General features: G+C 32.1%; 1 protein-coding gene and 1 long non-coding RNA gene across 2 annotated transcripts; both read left to right on the forward strand.

Moving 5' to 3' along the window:
- Window positions 1-4,775: 4,775 nt before the first annotated feature.
- LOC120080219 (putative glucose-6-phosphate 1-epimerase) lies at window positions 4,776-12,472 on the forward strand. Its single transcript, XM_039034799.2, has 9 exons — window positions 4,776-5,256; window positions 5,942-6,016; window positions 6,932-6,988; window positions 7,075-7,235; window positions 7,365-7,505; window positions 9,514-9,616; window positions 9,702-9,801; window positions 10,931-11,181; window positions 12,031-12,472. The coding sequence occupies exons 1-8, from the start codon at window positions 5,137-5,139 to the stop codon at window positions 11,143-11,145; spliced, it is 972 nt and encodes a 323-aa protein (XP_038890727.2). The 5' UTR covers window positions 4,776-5,136; the 3' UTR covers window positions 11,146-11,181; window positions 12,031-12,472.
- A 2,144-nt stretch (window positions 12,473-14,616) lies between these two features.
- LOC150035638 (uncharacterized) lies at window positions 14,617-17,106 on the forward strand. The gene is made up of 3 exons (XR_016530076.1): window positions 14,617-15,871; window positions 15,953-16,044; window positions 16,135-17,106. It is a non-coding gene; the product is annotated as an uncharacterized LOC150035638 (long non-coding RNA).
- Window positions 17,107-19,613: the final 2,507 nt, after the last annotated feature.

Below are 19,613 nucleotides of genomic sequence, written 5' to 3' on the forward strand. Positions count from 1 at the left end.
CGCTCACGCATGCTCATTAAATCAAGTTTAACATAACTTAGATACCGACTCGATCCCCAGGTAGTAGGTGTTCCATAAACCGTCAACTTAAATACCTCTAACCTTGGACAGGATCTTGTCAAGTGAGTTATCTTGTAACCTTAGCTTTACAAGTTATCGACCTATTTTAACTATTAAAACAAGTCATGGTTGTTAACCCTATATGAGCATGCAATTTATCTTTGTTATAGATTTTAAAAGTCTAATTCATTTTATAACACTTATAACTTAGACAAAATCCATAACATACATCAAACATTTTAGAAATTAATATAACAACTTACATTAATTCTCATTAAATCCTACACATGCACACTATACATTATAAGACTTATATCATACTTTCAATGCATGAAACATGTTTATCATATGGTGAGTTTTAAAATCAATATGACATGCTTTATGCACAAATAAATTTAATTTAATTAAAACATACATTCATAATGCATAATTAATTAAATACAATAAAGTGGATTGGTTTTAACATCCTAAGCTATCAAACAACTAAATTAATACAATAATAATTTAAAGACAGACTTGAACCACTCTTGAACACTTTGAACCAACATGAACCAGTTGAAAACAACTTGAACCAAACCTCTAAGGCTTCAAATAGGGCAAAATCAACTGGATTGTGGGCAAACTAGATCGAACCGATCCAACTAGACCATTTTTCCTTTGCGCATGCATTTCTAGAAAAAAAATATGAACAATGTTACAATGCTGTGATAGAGCATTGCAATGTTGCACCTCGAGTCCCAACTCCCTGTTTCAGTTCCTGCTGTGTTTTGCTATAGATTTCTTCAAAATACAACCTAATTTCAACTCTAATGACTCTAGCAAATTTATAGACTCTTCCTCACACGTTAAAGTCGATAAACAAGTGGGCAATTACAATAATTACAACAGATTGAAGCTTAATTTGATGTCAAAACCGTAATATATCCAACTTTAGCGACCAATATCATTCATCTCATGAAATTTCACCCATCAAGCCTAAATTAATGTAAATTGAGTGCTTAAAACATGCTCTGATACCAGTTGATGTACCAGTTGATGGAATTAGAAATATGCAAGTGGAAGTAATTAGGATCTTAAGCACTATAATTTCATTTATTTAAGGATTAAGCATGCAAGTCCAAAGCTGTAAAAACAGAGTTTGATGCGTAAACCTTGATGTACCTCAAAATTAAAGCTGTCATTTCCTTGTTTTTTTTTATCATGAACACTTCATGGACCACTACTAGAGTCTTTTCCGCTATTCTCCAGCCTTAGAACGGATTGTGAGATCCAAATTTATGATGAATTGTTAAGAGAAAAATGAGTTTGAGAGAGTTTGAGTGTTATGACTTTTTTAGAAGAATTTCAGCTTCATAAGCCTCCAAGAAGAACCAATATTAGTATTTCCTCTTCTATTCAAAGAAGAGAGTCATGCAAAATTGAATTCATCTCAATGTGTCACTAATTAAGCACTAATATAATGGGATTTGAGGTGTTAAAGAACTCAAATGTGGGAAAAATCCACCAAGTAAAATTCAATTAATTTTGAATTTAAGAAATTCAAAATTAAAAATGAATTTTTATAAAATGGATTTCAAATAATTAATAAAATAATTTAATATCAAATATTAAATTAATTAATAACACCAATCTCGATCATAAATTCCTATTCATGCGTTCAATATTTAAATCACATTTAAATATTTTTCAACGGTTCAAATCGTTTAATTCATAATTGAATAATAACATATTAAGTATATTGAATATAAATAAAGGTTATTTCTTAACCCGAATTTGAACAATTCAAATTCTCTTATCACACTGTTCTAAGGTTTAGTCCGATATGAGCTGGCATGAGGACCTAATGGACTTACAGATCATGAGCTCCAACGATTTGAGATTAACCAACTAAGCTCTTTAACCTAGTTAATCATCATTCATTAACTACCGAGACATTCCATTATAGCCCAGCAGTTGCAGTCTTCCCACTGTAGATACATTTCTGTCCACTCAATATAACCATGATTAGTAAGTTGATCCTTCACAGGTTGTTCGTAATTAGTTGGGTCAAAATTATCGTTTTATCTTTGTAATCACATCTTGTTTCTTAAGTCTCATTGATCCTCCAATGAACAATTGGTTTGTGGTCCAACCACCAAACCAAGTCCCTCTCGAGCCAATGAGAGGGTGGGGCCCCTTATTCAAGACTCAAAGTCAGCACTTAAGATAACAACCTATCTACTAATCCTAGAGTCGGGTAAGAGTGAATTCCATCTTACAGGACTATGTCCTCAGCTATCTACTTAGTCTTATCCCTAAAATGGAGGGCTTATTGAGTTGGCAAACTCGGGTCACTCTTACCCATGTAGATTAAATGATAATCCAAATAAACAGGAGTCATAGTTAGCTCAAGATTGAGATTGAGTTACCTAGGTCATCGTATTGAAATAGTCAGTCTTAACAGTAAACGACGTTATAAAGTAAAAGTGACTATTTCGCGGTTCGGTATTATGCAAACTCATTGCATAGGATGCCCCACTCGCATGTCTCCACATGAATGATTCAGAATCACATCGCTTGTATCAAATACAAAGTGAGCCGCATCCATAGTGTCCCTAGGATAAGGTCCACCCTAATCCTTATACTATAGATCGTTTTGGTTGTTTACTCGAACTTGATCCACTTTTATGTCTCTGCATATAGTTCAAGTATTCATGCAATAGCCAAATGTTCTTAGTTTATTAGATTTAGGGCTTTTAAATGTAATTCACATATTCAATAATATCTTTATTGAATAAACCTCAATAACAACTTTATTGTAAAATAGAATATATTTATTGTTTACAAATTATGAGTTTTAGGACATAAAATCCAATAACATTCTAAATTAAAAATAATGATTTTTTCTCTCTCCCTCCCTTCTCTCTTTTTCCCTCTCATTCTTAAGTATTATTTTCAAATTAAAATTTCATGATAACATTTAGAAAACTAATAAAAAAAATTAGCATGTAAATTTTTAAGTTTATTTCTTAAAAATCTAGAGACTAAAAAAATTATGGTTTAAAACCTTGAAAATCAAATACATTTATTGTTAAAAACTCATGGATTAAAAAGGTAAATCTTTTCGAACTTATAACCTTTTTTATTGATAACATATATCTTAAACCAATTAAAGTGAATTCAAAATGAAATAGAATCAAATGAGTTGTTGGGTAAAATTATTCAAATACATAAAATAAAGAGAATATATATTAATGGATATGAAAAGAAATTTAGAAAAGAAAAAGAAAAAATGTTACAGCTGTCGGGTCGGATAAAATAAAAATAAAAATAAAACAAACACAATTTAAGTAGCGTAGCGTAGCAGCGAGGCAAGTAAAAGCAGCAATGTCAAAAGACCAAAACAACAAAATAAAAATATCATATAAAAATTAAAATAATTGGTGATTAGTTTCGATCCTATTTTGATTTTTTTTCTCAGATTTTTATATTTTCAGTTTTAATCTATCAACTTTATTCTAAGACAATTTAATTTCTAAATACTAGTATGTAATAATTCAGTACATGTAGTAAAAAATTTATAACAATCTAATCTCTATTACAAAAAATATTGTAGATTCATAAAATTTCTTATATATCAAATATATTTATTAAATATAAAATCTAAATTATTATATATTAATCTTTTTTCTGAATAAAATAAAATAATCTAAAAAGATGTAGACTATGTTGATTTGAACTTCCATTATCAATGGAAAGAATCTATATCAATTATACTGTAGTATGCTCATGTTGACTAACCTAAACTAAATATTATCTAATATTATTAGGAAATAAGTTTGTATATAAAACGGACAAAAATTGAATTAAAACCTCAATTATATTCAGGTTAAGATATCATTTTTGTTCTCGTACTTTGTATTCTATTCATTATAGTTCATATACTTTATATATTTTTAATAAATCTTAAATGTTCTCATTCAAAATTAATTTTAAATTGAAATGGGTTAAATAGTACCATCATTTTTTATGGAAAAAAAACTATATTTTCAAGATTTATAAAAGGAACGGGAGATTTTCAAAAATAGAAAAATAAGGAAAACAATTGACACAAAATAACAAAAATTTAATTTTCTTTGATAGAGGTTGATAGAGGTCCATCAATGTCTATAAGTGATAGAAACATATAGAAGTCTATCACTAATATATGCTTACAAAAGTCTATCAATGTCTATTATTATGTTTTTTGCTATTTCTGTAAATAGTTTGATATTTTTTCTATCCGTGAAAATTTCCCAAAGGATAATAACAACAATAAACTCGAAGCATTGGCTATTTTAAAGATTTATTGAAAGTATAAAAACTAAAATAAAATAAAACAAAAAAATATTGATAAAAAATGTATATTCTAGCCAATAATTAAAATATAGATGTTGAGATTGATATTGATATTTTTATTTTACAAATTTAGAAAATTTCTAAATATTTTTATTTCTTAATTACGTTATAAATCTTATTATTAATATTCATAACAATATTAATATATGATAATTTTTTATGTTAAATTTGTATTAAGACTACTTTTAAATAAAAGAAAACAAGTCAACAAATTTATAAATATAACAAAAAAAAAAAAATCACTACTTATCATCATGTTAATAGATAGTAATATTAGATAGTAATATTTTTTTTTTATATTTAAAAATATTTATAGCAATTAAAACCATTATCTTTATAAATAAAAATATCGATTAATTTTTCCTACAGGTTTTATGGGATGTTTCAATCCCAGTATTTAATATTGGTATTATTTTTAAAACTTACAAAATTGAATGTAAAGACAAAAAAACAAAAGGCAATCCATAGAAAGGAGTTTCACGAGATTCCGAGATTTGCAGTGACTTGATGATGAATGTTCTGTTATCGATTTTCTGATCAAAATGCCAACAACAATATAAACCAAATAATTTCAAGCTCAAGGCTATGGATTAACAACGCTCAGATTCCCGATCTGAATCAAGAACAACAACAACCAACACTACTACACCACCGACGCCCAACAATCCCACTAACAAAATCAAACAAAAGGGCTTCTAAATGAGCGGCGAAAAGGTTGCGGTATCCTCCGGAGCTTCTTCGGGTTCTGTGGATGTCGTTAAGGGCATCAATGGTCTCGATAAAGTCGTTCTTCGCGACCCACGTGGTAGTTCTGCTGAGGTATTGCTGTAGGATTTGAGTAATTGAGAATTTAGATCATTTGCTGGAATTTCTTTCATAGTCTCTGTTATCTTGTGAATTTGTTTTTGTGGGGTCTTTTGAAATGTGGAATTGATCTGATTTTAAACTGTGGGTGTTCCTTTTCTTTCGATTTTAATCGAGGGTGTGGAGTTAGTTGGGATCTTAATTTCTTTGTTGCTTTGATTCGTTTATTGGATTCCGGGATTGAATTGTTTGTATGTTCTTTCGGTTTAGAACTTGTTGATCTGTTATTGTATTTATGTTTGTGCCTGTCGTTAGGTTTTTGGACTCGGCCATTTTCCAGCTATGTGCGCGTGTTTGGAATATATGTACAATTGAATTCTACATCGGATTCTCGTTTTACGTGCATGACATTTCTAAATCTCGTTTTTCATGTGCATCGAAGATTTTAGTTACTGTAATGAATTCTAGGAACGAGTTATAGCTTGACAAAATTTCCTCCTTCAGGGGGGGATGAAGGGAAAACAATCATGTGACATTGAAAGACCATTAACTCTAAATCCTGGATTATTTATTACTCAATGACTTATTGCTTATCATTCTACTCAATTCCTGGATTTCATTTTTCCATATTGTTGTTCAGATTCGAGCAGACTACTTTTGTTTCTTTATGTGGTTCCTGATTAATGTTTGTTCTCCTCAGGTCTATTTATATGGGGCCCATGTGACATCTTGGAAGAATGATCATGGGGAAGAGATGCTTTTCGTTAGTAACAAGGTGCTATGAGCTTTCTTTGATAAGCTCCCTTCCTTGTATTTGAATTTCTCGCTATATATGGAATGAAAGATATTTGGTTGTCGGATGCAGTAAATGATACATAATAGAAGAATTAATGGTTAGAATAATAGAAAGAACGAACAAACTATATATCCAACATTCCTGGAGATCCCTTCACAGTAAATTCTTTTTTAATTGAACTTTCATGGGTAGCTCATTGGGTTGATGGCAATGTTTCCTCCCTTCTGATCAGGATTCAATTCCCGTTTTCCCCTGCCCCTGTTTGTGGTGCAATGTAATTTTCGAAAAGGACTAAAACTTTGGTAATCACTACATTCTTTTGATTAACCTTGATTGGAGGTGTTACTTGGTGGTGGTCTCTCTAATCAGTTTGTGACTTGTTTGGGTTGTCCTTGAAATTGTTTTGGTTTTTATAAAAAAATGTTGAAGAGTTAAGAGAATGTTCAAATTATCGATATATTTTTCCTGTTCCAACATTCTTAAGATCATTGGCCTACACTATTACCTTTTTAAATATTTGCAGGTCATATTTTGTTCGATTGGAGGCCCTCTCTCTAGGGTGCTCCCTTTTTGCGGGCCTTGCTTTTTTATTTTTGTTTTTATTTTTTTATGCCCTTGTACTCTTTTAATTTATTTTAGGAATATATACCCATTTCCGTGTTTTTGTACTTATTGGTTATGATGTACAATTTATTCTTCTAAATTCATAAAATTCTGTTAAGAATGAACTTGAATTTTTCCGTTAATTTGAAACCTGATTATTTTCTTTGACATTCATACTGCTGCAAGAGCTTAAGGTCGTTGCTGTCCTTAATTTATCCTTGGCCCTTAAGTTTCTTGTAATTCCATGTTGCTTTGTCAAAATGATTAATAAATTTTGTTGTTGCTGTGCAGGCCATCTTCAAGCCTCCAAAACCAATTCGTGGAGGGATTCCAATATGTTTTCCTCAAGTATGTGCTTCTTTGCAAGTTTAATGCATGGAATGAATCTTATGTTGATTTCATTCTGTTGCATGATAATTATGCATTCATTGCAGTTTTCAAATCTTGGTCCACTTGAGGCACATGGATTTGCTAGAATCAGATTTTGGAGCATTGATAATAATCCACATCCTCTTCAAACGAATACCTCCAGCCAGACTTTTGTTGATCTAATACTAAAGCCCTCTGAAGAGGATGCAAGGGTTTGGCCACATAGGTAAAATGAAACATGTTTACTCGCATTTGTTTTCTGAAAATTCCATAAAGGGTTCATGTGGAGTTGCCATTTCTATTACTAAAAGATTTCCATGCCAGTCAATACTATTGTTCTTTTACTAATTTGTAGTTATGAGTACCGTCTGAGGGTAGCTCTAGGACCTGCTGGAGAGCTATCATTGACATCGCGTGTTAGGAATACCAATGCAGATGGAAAGCCTTTCTCATTCACATTTGCTTATCACACTTACTTCTCAGTATCAGATATAAGGTACTAGCAACTTGACCTAATACGTGTCTGTGTTTTCCAAATATTTATAAATTGTTCATGAGGTACTTAGCTTTTATCTAAAACAGTCAAAAGGAGTTATGCTATAAGACTTACAAGACAGAGCTCATAACTTCGATTTCAGTCATCAGGATTTTGAAAATGTTTACTCTCACCTCATTTTTCAAGCAAGTTGATGCTTAATTCTCTTCCCCAGCCATTGATGTGGTTGTTATCATCAAAATTATGCAATTTTTGGTTTACTATAGTTTGATTGCTGTCGAAAATGAAACAGGGGAGACATGTTCATGGATTGTCATTTTGTTTTCCTTCATGCACAAATCATATTTAGTGTGCATTTTTCTGGTAAAAAGATTTTTTTTGGGAATTCTTGGTTTGGTGGTTTTGTCCATGAGCTATATTTGGTTTGAGAGAAATTAAGCGATATTTGGTTAGAGAGAAATTAGAGACCATTTTGAGGATTCTTTTGCTGTTGAACAAGTTTTTTTATATAGCAATGTTTTGGATGTGTAGATTGTGAAATCCAATGTTGGGAACGAGAAGTTTAGTCAAGTAGGATCACTGGCTATGTGACAGGCCTTTGTGTATCCATTTGTCTCATTGTATCTTCTTTCTCGATAGGTTAGATTTAGTGTCATCTATCTTGCCTTCCATGGTTGTAGTTGTCTTTCCTTGCCTTCTCTTGGTTTTGTGCATCCTTTCTCAGTTTGATGCAGTGAATCTCAAGGTGGGGGATTTTTTTTAAGTTAGTCCAAGGAAGAGGGGTTTTTGCTTTTTGGATCCTTGTTCTTCTGAAGGGTTCTCTTGTAATTCTGTTTTCAATGTTGTGTGCAACCTTGCTTCCCCTACGTTTCATCTTTATTCCTTGCTTTGGAAAGTAAAACTTCTCCCAACTTTCTCTTCTCCTACTTCCTTATTCTTTGTCTTCAATTCTTCTTCCCGAGTAAAGATGAGTGCCTCAAAATACCAGAACACATGTTCATGGCGACTAAGTGTCTGAGAGCTTGTCATATGAGTGTACTCACGTGTTAAACAATAAAAGTAATAATAAAATAATGGACGTGAAAAATAGCGTGTCTGAAGCATGTTCGAGCATGTTGGTGTCCAACACTTAACCATTTTGCACATGTCGGTGCTTTATAGAGTAAAAGTTTCGAAGAAGGTCAAAACTTTTATTTGGCAGGTTTTACAGATTCAGAGGCATTTGTCCTTTTTGTTGGGGGCTTGCATTCTGTACAAATGCACAACTGAGAATCTCGATCACGTCCTCTAGAGATGTAATTTTGCCTCTTCAATTTGAGAGCCTATTTTGGAGCAGTTCTGGGGTGAAAGGGGTTCTTTAGCCCACGATAGAGATTGTTGGATTATGATTGATGAGATTCTTTTGTATCTGCCCACTGCCCTTCTGGGACAAGGTTGGTTCCTTTGGAGGGCTGATTTTTTTGCAATATTACAGGGTGTTTGGATTGAGATGAATAATAGAACTGTTGGGGAAATTGAGAGATTTAGCAGTGATGTTTGATCCTAGCTAGATTTATTGTTTCTCTTTGGACTTTGAATATCAAAGAGATGTGATTATTTGCTAAGTCTTATACTTTTAGGCTAGAGCCCGTTTCCATATAGTTAGTTGTTGTGGCTCCAACGTTGGACTGTTTTTTTCTATTTGGTATTCTCCTTATCTTTTCGCCTCTCATAAAATATTAGCATTGATATTGATGTTCTTGTTTTATGTCTTTGGTTGAAAAACTTTGCATGTGAAAGTAAGATTTCTTTTTTGTGCGTCTTCCTCTACTGTTAATATATTCCAGAGGAGGGTTCTAGGTAAAAGATTAGCTAATTTGGAAAATTTAAAAATTTTCAAATAAATTAAATCCTGACCAACTTATACAAATATTCTACAGAAAGATTTTTCCCCCTCTGTTTCTTATTGTTAAGAGTAATTCAAAGGTCGTTTATCTTGTATCTAAAAGAGATAGTTGCCTATGGCCAGTGAAGTTCGGGTGGAAGGTTTGGAGACCTTGGACTATCTTGACAACTTGCAGGGTAGAGCACGTTTTACTGAACAGGGGGATGCTTTAACTTTTGAATCAGAAGTGAGTTCAAGTACTTTGTTTCTTTACGTTCTGTTAGTCATTACATTGTATTCATGACATTCTCCTTTGTGTTTGGGTTGAATAGGTGGACAAGATATATCTTAGCACTCCATCTAAGATAGCAATTCTGGATCATGAGAAGAAGAGGACTTTTGTGGTTCGAAAAGAAGGACTTCCAGATGCTGGTAAGGAATTCCCAAGTCTGTTTCGTTTTTCTTTTTGTTTTCCTGTGTAATTTCTGCAAACAATGCCCCTTGATTCTTCAATTTCTTTTAGTTTTAGTTCCCCCATTCAAGATCTTTACTCGTTCTAGATCTAAATCTTTGTTTTTTTTTTCTTTTTTTATAAATAATTTGGGAGGATAAATATTTCAGAAAAGTAAAATTTTCTATCTGGGAGCTTGCTTTTAGAAAGGCATCATTCACTTCAGAGATGATTCTAGGAACCCTTCAATTCATAACCCTCTCTCTCTGAGCAGATGTATCATCTGTATAAGTATATCATCATTCACTTCAGATAAGATCCTAGGAGCTTATTTTTAGGAAGCCATCCCAGTCCCTACCTCGCTATGTGGACATCTCTACAACTGCACACAAAAGTTCATTTTCAGAACTGGTGAAGGGTGTCATACCATTTTGATCCTTTTAGCAATCACTTTTCACTACACTCTTGCTCCAGTGACAAGATGAAAAATACCTCTCACCTTTGAGCTATGCTCTTTTCAAAAACAATAACGAATAAAGTAAAAAATCTTTGAGATCAGATAGAGATGTCCCAATATTTGAATTTTCCCTCCTTTCCCAAAGCTGGAGACTTAGAAATGCCCCTATTGTTACCTTGGAAGTCGGAATTTCAACTTTTGCAGTATTAATGGGTGTCTAACCTAACTCTTCCTGGTTGAATATCTTGGACTCGAGGGGCTCAATTTTATTAAACTAATTAATTAATAAGAGTATAATGACCGAGGAGCCCTTTTATAAGACCAGGTTCCACATGAATATAACGTGTCATCGGTGTACTATTCATTGAGGAGGAGGATTAAGTGATTCGTCCTTACAAATCAGTCCAACTTGGAGATAGGTATGGACTTCAGCATACAATAAAATTTGAGGATAAACACTTAAAAAGGATTTTAACGGTTTATATTTACTTGGAATTCCTTCAACTGAACATCAACGTGAATTAATGGCTTCTATTCTGATTTTGCATCCCCCAAAATGGGTTCCTCCGGAAGTAGGATATTCCATTTTTTGAGAGAAACAGATAGGATATTCCATGTTTGAATCTCATTACATTGTTATTTTATTGGTGCAGTGGTCTGGAATCCTTGGGATAAGAAAGCAAAGGCAATAAGTGATTTTGGAGATGAAGAGTATAAGTACATGCTGTGTGTGGAGGCTGCAGCTATTGAAAAGCCTATCGCACTGAAACCAGGCGAGGAATGGAGAGGAAGACTGGAACTTTCTGCTGTTCCTTCAAGTTACTGTAGTGGGCAACTTGATCCTCAGAAAGTCCTCCACGGCATCTGAAAAATTCATCATTCTGTTTTACTTCACATGTATCAGGTATGGTTCTGAGTTAATTCTTTGCAATAGATATTTTGCTTTTCTTTGCTTTATCATGGCTGTGAATATTTTCAGCGAGTCTTGCTCAAGCAACAAGATAAAAAAAGACGGAACTAAACAGAATCAGAAAAATTAGAAAAATGGGCATTTCCAACTTTGAACATTTGTGCAAAAAATTGATTATTTGTTAACATTTCTTATAAAGGATGGTGCTTAAAGATCTAAGAAATATTTCCAAGTACCTTTTTATAATAAAATGTGATTACCTGTTTTACTTTTGTGGTGAAATCCAGTAGATATCCTTTGTGGACAATGCTTTAAGGAGTTCAAGGGTGAATTTGGGATGATTTTTGAGAATTTTTTTATTTAGCGTTTTTCAAAAGATGTCTAGTTCAGTTTTTTCTTTTTGAAAAGGAAATGAAAATTTTCATGATCCTCAGGAAAACAACCAAAAACAGAGAAAACAACAATAGAGATAATAGAAAGAAAATCTCTAGTTCAGTTATTTCTCCTAAAAGTACTTGCATAATGTTTAAAATCACTTTTGATCAAATTTGTAAGTACTTTTCACCCTTTCACAGAAGTCATCTCAAACTCAGATTAAAGAAGCTTCCTTCAGTCTTTTCATTTTAATATTGGTCAAAGCCCCTCTCTTACCGTAGAAATCTCACTTGCAATGATCTAATCATAATCTGTTGATATTCTATTTATGCACTGAAGATCTATCCTTACTTCTCTTTGCTCTAAGCATGACAATTCTCATATTCATGTATCTCTAACCACGCATTCATTATTTTGAACAATCTTTCCTTTTAATGAATAATAATCTTTTATTCTTCTAACTTGCAGGTAAACTGTTTTAAATAACTAGTGGATCTAGGCAAGACAATTTGCCCTCTCTTCTTATTTATTTTCCATATTTTGGATTGGAAGATAGATTTTGGCCAAGAGAGTAAAATGAACAGTATGTGGCTTTTTTTGGGATGGCTATGGCCTCATAAGTTGAAAGAAAACTAGCATGTGTCTGGACACAAATCAGTATATTTTCTGATAGTTGGTTCCTTACAATTTCCATTGTCATAAATTCAGTCTATCTGGTGAACAATTTATTTTGATTGTCTCTTCCGTTCAGTGATCATTTCTGTGTCACTAGTTTTATTCACTACATTCAAATGTTTGTTTAACAAACAAAAAAGGGCCCATTTTACAGGGAGTTCCCTTTTCAGCTTGGCCACTCTATAGTCAATGGATGATGGCAGAAATAGTAATGAGTATCGTCTCCTTTGAGCTATGCTTGGATTGGTAGGTTGATTGATTCGATGCTTAATGTATTGCTCGAAAATTTTCAGGGCAAAGTAAGTTAAAATTTTTAGATTTCTTTGGATGTAGATTATTATGCAATGTTTTCTTTTCTTGGGAAGAAACTAATTCATTTGAAAGGTTAAGCGTGTGTTTGGTTTAGATCCCATTAGTTAACCATTTTGTTTTTGGTTTTTAGTTTTTGAAAATTAAGCTTATTTTCTTCTATTTTTTATGATGATTGATATCTTTCTTAAGTATAATGATTGAATTCTTAACCAAATTCTAAAATAAAAAACAAGTTTTTAAAAGTTACAACCCCGTTTGGTACCATTTTATTTTTGGTTTTTTGTTTTTGAAAATTAAGTCTATAAACACTATTTTCATGTTCAAATTTATTCCTTTGTTATTTATTTTTTACCAATAGTCTAAAAAACTAAGTCAAACTTAAAAAAAAAAAAAAAAAAACGTAGCTTTTAAATTTTGTTTTTGTTTTTTGGAATTTGACCAAGAATTCAAAAATTGTACTTTAGAAGTAAGTAAATCATTGTAAGAAATAAGGAAGAAATAGACTTAATCATCAAAAAGCAAAAACAAAAGGCGAAATAGTTACTAAACGGATCTTAATTTTCTAAGTGTTTAATTTTAAAAATAAATCATTTAAAAAAAATTGAAGTGTTTAGTAACCATTCAAAATAGCTTTTGAAACACTTACAAAATTTATTTTAAATAATTTTTTTATCAAAAGAATTTAAATAAAAATGACTTTGCTAAAAAACAATTTTTTTTATAGTCGATCCAAACGGAACCTAAATTACTTGGTCTTATGATTTGGGCTAAGTTTCAATTTGGTCTTTATGGTATTAAAAGTTGCAACTTAATAGTTTTATTTTGCTTTCAAGATCTGAATTTAGTTTTAATTAAGCTTCTAGGATTTCAAAAGTTTGAAGTTGCTTCTAATGGTGTAGTACTTCAATTGAAACTTTCAAAATTAGGGAGACCGAATAAAATTTAATTAATCACAAGAGGTACAATAATGTTGTATTGTATGACCAAATGGATTCCAGAAACATTCCTGATTAATAGGGACCTTTAATATTAATATTGTTGTTTTCAAAATTTATTAGAGAAATATTGTTATTTTGAAACTTATTAGAGAAATATTGTTGTTTTGGGAATTCGAGGCTAGAGGTCGAACATTTAGAACTCGACTAATGTGGAGGTCGAACGTTGAGAACTCGACGAATAAAGAAAAACTTGGAAATAATACATAAGCCGAAATTTCAACCCTCGACAAGGGAAATCTCGCGAATCTCGCTTAGGTTGTCAAAGGTTGGAGTTTCGACACACATCCACCCTCGAGATTGCAGGTTTTTTACTTTTCTTTTTCCCTCATAGAGGAAATAAAGTAATGAGATCGTATACTATATGTATCTGTGTACTCGAGCTGCTTCTAACAACCTATGCATTTTGTTATCATTTTGAATTAGACAGAGGCTTGTGGGATTGACGTGGGGGGGTGGAGATGACTATATTTCTGGGAGTGAACTCCAGACGAATATGAAGCGCATGGATACAAGTTATGCCTTGAAATGAAAGACAATTCCGAATTAGCTTTGTCTACGAACAAAAAAGTAGATCCACAATAAAAAAAAGTGTTTGTGATTGTTCCAGAAGAAATGAAAGCTAGTAATCATTAATGGAAAAATAACAACAATAACAGAGAAAGCGAGATATTGAGAGAGAGCGAAGTGAGAGAGCAAGATCTTAGGAGAGAGTGAGAGTGAGCGAGAGTGAGAGAGCAAGATCTTAGGAGAGAGTGAGAGTGAGAGTGAGAGAACGAGAGCGAGAGAGCGAGAGTGAGAGCAAGAGCGAGATCTTAGGAGAGAGTGAGAGTGAGGGAGCAAGATCTAAGGAGAGAGCGAGATCTTAGGAGAGAGTGAGAGTCTTCACTTTATTTGAACTTTCCATAGAAATATATATAAAAAAAAGTGAAAAAAAGGGCTAATAATCATATTATAATTGAATAATCATTAGACAACAAATTGAATATATTAGATTATTATACTATAAATTGAATATATTAGATTATTATAATGTAAAACTTTATTGATTAAAAAAAAATTGAATATACAATAGATTATTATAAAAAAATTGAATATACAATAAAATGAATATATAATAAAAAAATTATTTATTATTCAATCCTTAACTATCTGGAGCCCGTTTTAGTAACGAAGGACACTTCCTTCGATTATGTCCTAACTGGTTACAAAATCCACATCGTTGTCGAGTAGCTAGTTCTGTCCAATCCATCTCGTTGTGATAATGTGAACTTTTCGGGTGTCAGTTTATGTTTATCGTGTCGGGTGTCAGTTTCAAATTCAAAAGTTCAACAAAGCAATTGAAGATATCAAAGGAATAGATCGGAGCTGTATAAGTTTTTTTGACAACATTAGTTTAGAGCAATGGACTTGCACATGATGGAGGATTCAGATATAGGTGGATGACGACAAATCTATCAGAATGCTTAAATGGAGTCCTCAAAGGAACTCGAATGTTGCCTATAAATGCTCTTGCTCATATAACATTCTTTAAATGCGTGAACTATTTCCAGAAAAGAAGAGCAGAAATAAGGGATGCATTGGAGCATCAAGATAAACCCAGGACCTGTTGATCCCGATGTTTTGTACGACCAGTCCATTCATCGATCATATGTTGTATGGCGAGATCGTACTACTGAAGAAATATCTTGCAGACGTCGGGAGGCAGGATTTATTCAATTGGACTGGCATCTGATCATAGCCTTGGTTGAGAGATGGAGGCCCGAGACGCATACATTCCATATGTCTGTTAGAGAGTGCACTATCACTCTACAAGACATAGAAGTGTTGTTGGGGTTACCTGTTGACGGTGAGCCGGTCACCGGAGTGATGTACGATGACTAGTTAGAAGTTTTTCAACTGTACCTCAGTGCGACCCCACCTGCCGACAAGATTAAAGGATCGAGGTTAAGTTTAATATGGTTAGGAACACAATTTCGTGAGCTCACAGATGATGCAGACGAGGAAACCGTCATAAGATATGCGCGAGCATATATACTACAAATGATGAGTGGAAGTCTGTTTTCAGATATATCAAGTCATTTTGTTCACTTGATGTTCCTGCCACTGTTAGCTAACCTCCATGATGCGGGGCGGTATTCGTGGGGTGGAGCATGCTTGGCATGGTTGTATAGACAACTATGCAAAGCAACAAGACCTAAGGTTCGAGAGATAGCTGAGCCTCTCATACTTTTGCAACTATGGGCTTAGGAGCGATTTCTAACAATGGCTCCACAGCTACATCATGTTAATGACGCTCAGTTAATTGGACGAGCCTACGGTTCTCGGTATGTTGTTTTAATTCAATTTAATTTTTATATCACTGATCTAGTTAATTTAACTTCTAAATTATCAATTTAAAAATTTAGGTGGAGAGACAAATTTTGTGTGACTAGGATAGCCGCACATGTAGTCAACCAGTATAGATACATATTTGTTTGATCTGCTTCAACCTGAACAGGTACATTACACTAAACCTAATTGATTATTTTATTCACATTTTTATTGTATTTGTCTTTAATATTCTCTAATATAATATTTTGTGTTTCAGGTTATTTGGGAGCTGTACAAAATTATTGTGCATCATTTGCCTAATTTTTGTACGAATGGTCAAAACATATGGCGGATGATGAGTCCTCTCATATGTTTTCACATTGGTGAGTAGCATCTTCCTGACAGGGTGATGAGACAATTTGGTTTTCAGCAGGATATCCCATCACCTTGTAATACTGAACCCGTACTGCATGTTATTGACCTAAGGACTGGAGATTGGTCTAAAAAAGTTGCACATTTTGTAGTGCGATGGCACTATCGTGCAAAATTTATTGCAGTGGGGGTTTCTCTTGAACAGTTTGACATAGATGTCACTCCAGAATATATTCATTGGTATAATAATATCACAAGGTGCTACGTCACTTGTCTAGGAGCAGCTGTGGGTCATCTGATAAATGAATGAATATTATCTAATTTTTTTAATTTAAATTTATTTTAAAGATTATCTAATTGTTTTATAATTCACATAGATCGAACAACAGTAGACTCCGTGAGGTTGCGAATGATCCGAACCAGGTTCTTGCTATATGTAGTGACAACCAAAGGTATATGGAGGAAATTCATTATATGTACAATATACCTATTGTTCCTCCACCAACTCCTAGACGTAGAGGACCTGTTCGGGAAGAGGATGAGTTTGATGAGGTTGCACATAATGTGGAAGAGTTGCCCCCTATGACGCAGACGCAGAGTCAAACTGATTATGTTAGTCCGATGATGATGATGCCAACATTTGGTTCAAGACATTATGACTCAGAGGCTGGTCTTTCGTCTTCATACGTGCATGCACATGGTCGGGGTTGTGGAGAGCATAATGAATATTTATATTATGAAGCGCCTGCAGAGGTACCAGAGCAACATCAAGAAGAACCCAAGCAACCTCAAGTTCGAAGTAGACGACGACAACCAGCTCGAAATCGACGACATCTGCCTTGTGGGACACATTGATTTTTGTAATTATTTTTATATAAATGAGATATTTAATTTACATTTTTTTATTTTTATGAGTTATTATTATTTTTAATTTATTCTTTTTAGAGTTTAAATAAAATAAATATTTTTAGAATTTTTTTTATAAAATGGAAAATTAAAAAAAGAAGAAGAAAGGATTAGAAAGAAGAAGGTGGAATGTGTAATAATTAAAAAGAAAAAAAGGGGAAATTTGTACGATATTCTCGCTCTCGCTCTCGCAGCTCACGCTCACGCTCTCGCTCAAAATCTCGCTCTCTCAAACTCTCGCTGTCTCTCATAATCTCGCTCTCGAATTTGATTAGCTCGTTAGCTCGTTAACGGCAAAAAGAAGGAGATTCATTAGCTCGTTATTTAGTCAGACTTGCTGAGGTGACAGAATCCGTTTGAAAACAACAATATTTTCCTAAAAAAAAAAGGAAAGTTGAGGGTTCAAAATTTGACCTATCTAGGTCGAATTTTCAACCATCGACTTATTTCAAACAACAATATTTTTACAAATAGTTTGAAAACAACAACATTTTCCTAAATAGTTTCTAAAAGTACAATATCCTTTTAATTTTTCCAATAGTGTGATTCTAACTAAAAAGAATCTTCAACAACAAAATTTGATAGAATAAAGAGTTTTTTCAAACTTTTTAGGAACAGTTTTATTTGATGTATATAAACTAAATAAGCAATAAAAGGAAGAATTGGATTTGGACATTTTTGTGACTTTTAACGGTTTAATCTAAGCTGATTTGATTTTACATTGTTTCTTAGTACAACAATGGTAGAGATAAGAGATCGACCTTCCAACCTCAAGGGTATGAGTGTGTGCCAATTATCACTCATCTAATTCATTTTGACATATATTTTATTGATTGGTATAGGATTTTTTAAAAAAATATTTTTTAGAAGCAAAAAAATTATCTAATTAACTTTGAAGAAATATTAATTTGATTTGCTCATTTAATACTAGGGTAATCGCAAATGATAATATATTTAGGGTTAATAATTAAGTGTATGACAATGTATTTAAAGAATTGTGAATATAGCAAAATCTATAAGTAATAAACTCATAGACTTCTATAAGCAGTAGACTCTATCACCAATAGGCTTCTACCAGAGATATATCCTATCACTAATAGATAGTGAGAGCTAGATCTAAATTTTGCTATATCTGTTAATAATTTGTGTTTGATTATATTTGCAATTGCCTCTTAATACTAAAAGCTAATTTGATGAAATGGAATGATTAAATTAAATTTAACTAGGTGAGATTTTAATTTATTCCATTAGAATTTCAAGAGCTAATTTGTTGATTTGCCAAAGTGAAGATAACTTAGTGATAATTGATATGTATTCCTCTTAAAGTTAGGGGGTTCGAATTTTCACATCCACGTGTTTACTAAAAGAAGAGTTAATGGATTAATTTTAATCTTAAACTTTTATTATTTTTATTTTTATTTTTAAGTGTAACATTATTAATTTGGAATTTAATGAAATGAATACTTTTCAAAATCAAAAAAAAAAAAAAAAACCCCACAAACTAATAGATAAATCTCATAAAATTCAGTATTAAAAACCTAGACTTAAATCACAATGCCCAAAATCAAGCCATGAAAGTTCCTATATTTAGATGTGAATAATGTTCCACATCAGTATTGCTAGAGTGAAATATTTATGATATATAATTAGAACATAATATCTTTGTTGGAATAATGTTTTTTCCATCTTTATTTGGTTATATCAAAATATGAATATGAAGTTTGTTGTTTTAACAAGTGATATAATTATTTTTTTTTTGACATATTTGTTGGTTGTAATTGCAAAGAATAGTTTTGTAGTTACGTTATTAGTAACTTCTTTTATAGATCTTGTCTAATTTTAATATGACTCGACTTGTTTTCTAATAAAAAAATAATTCAATTGGTTAAGACATACATCCTCAATTAGGAAATCAAATATTTGAATCTCCTACTCACTTTAATGTTAAAAAAAAAAACTCAACTTATTTCAATTTGTATGCTATATTTCTATTGCATTTGTCTATTTTCAAGCGGTTGAAAATGCATATAATCATTCTATGCACTATTTTTTCATAAAGTAAAAGGACGTGTGGAATTAGTTCAAATTGTGGTGGACACCTACTTTGGATTAATCGAGAATTGACATATGCAAACCGATTCCAGAAAATTCTATTATATGTAATGTTTAAAATGTCAACGTCGGCAGAAATGTCAAGATAAAGATTTGTTGTGAATGAATATTTATTAAAAAATAGTAAAAATAAAGAATAGAAAATATTAAATCAAATGCATTAATAAATATTCTACATTTTCTTAAATAAATTAAAATACTTATTTTTTACTACAATTTAGTACTTACATTTTTGTTTCAAACATATTTTTACAAATAATGAAAAATATTGATTTATTTCTCGTGTCGATACTAAAATTATAAAAATATGAAAATACCGAAAGAAATTTGGATATGTCAATAAAAATTAGATACTATCATATGAAG

This window comes from Benincasa hispida, chromosome 6 (genome assembly GCF_027475165.1).
Source record: "Benincasa hispida cultivar pf3 chromosome 6, pf3_genome.v1.1, whole genome shotgun sequence".
NCBI classification, from domain to species: Eukaryota; Viridiplantae; Streptophyta; class Magnoliopsida; order Cucurbitales; family Cucurbitaceae; genus Benincasa; species Benincasa hispida.

Bases quoted from the DNA above. Each gene is read 5' to 3' on its own strand.
- LOC120080219 (XM_039034799.2), top strand. From the start codon at position 5,137: ATGAGCGGCGAAAAGGTTGCGGTATCCTCCGGAGCTTCTTCGGGTTCT. The intron at 6,017-6,931 runs GTGCTATGAGCT...GTTGCTGTGCAG, and splicing joins TGCTTTTCGTTAGTAACAAG to GCCATCTTCAAGCCTCCAAA. The intron at 9,617-9,701 runs GTGAGTTCAAGT...TGGGTTGAATAG, and splicing joins CTTTAACTTTTGAATCAGAA to GTGGACAAGATATATCTTAG.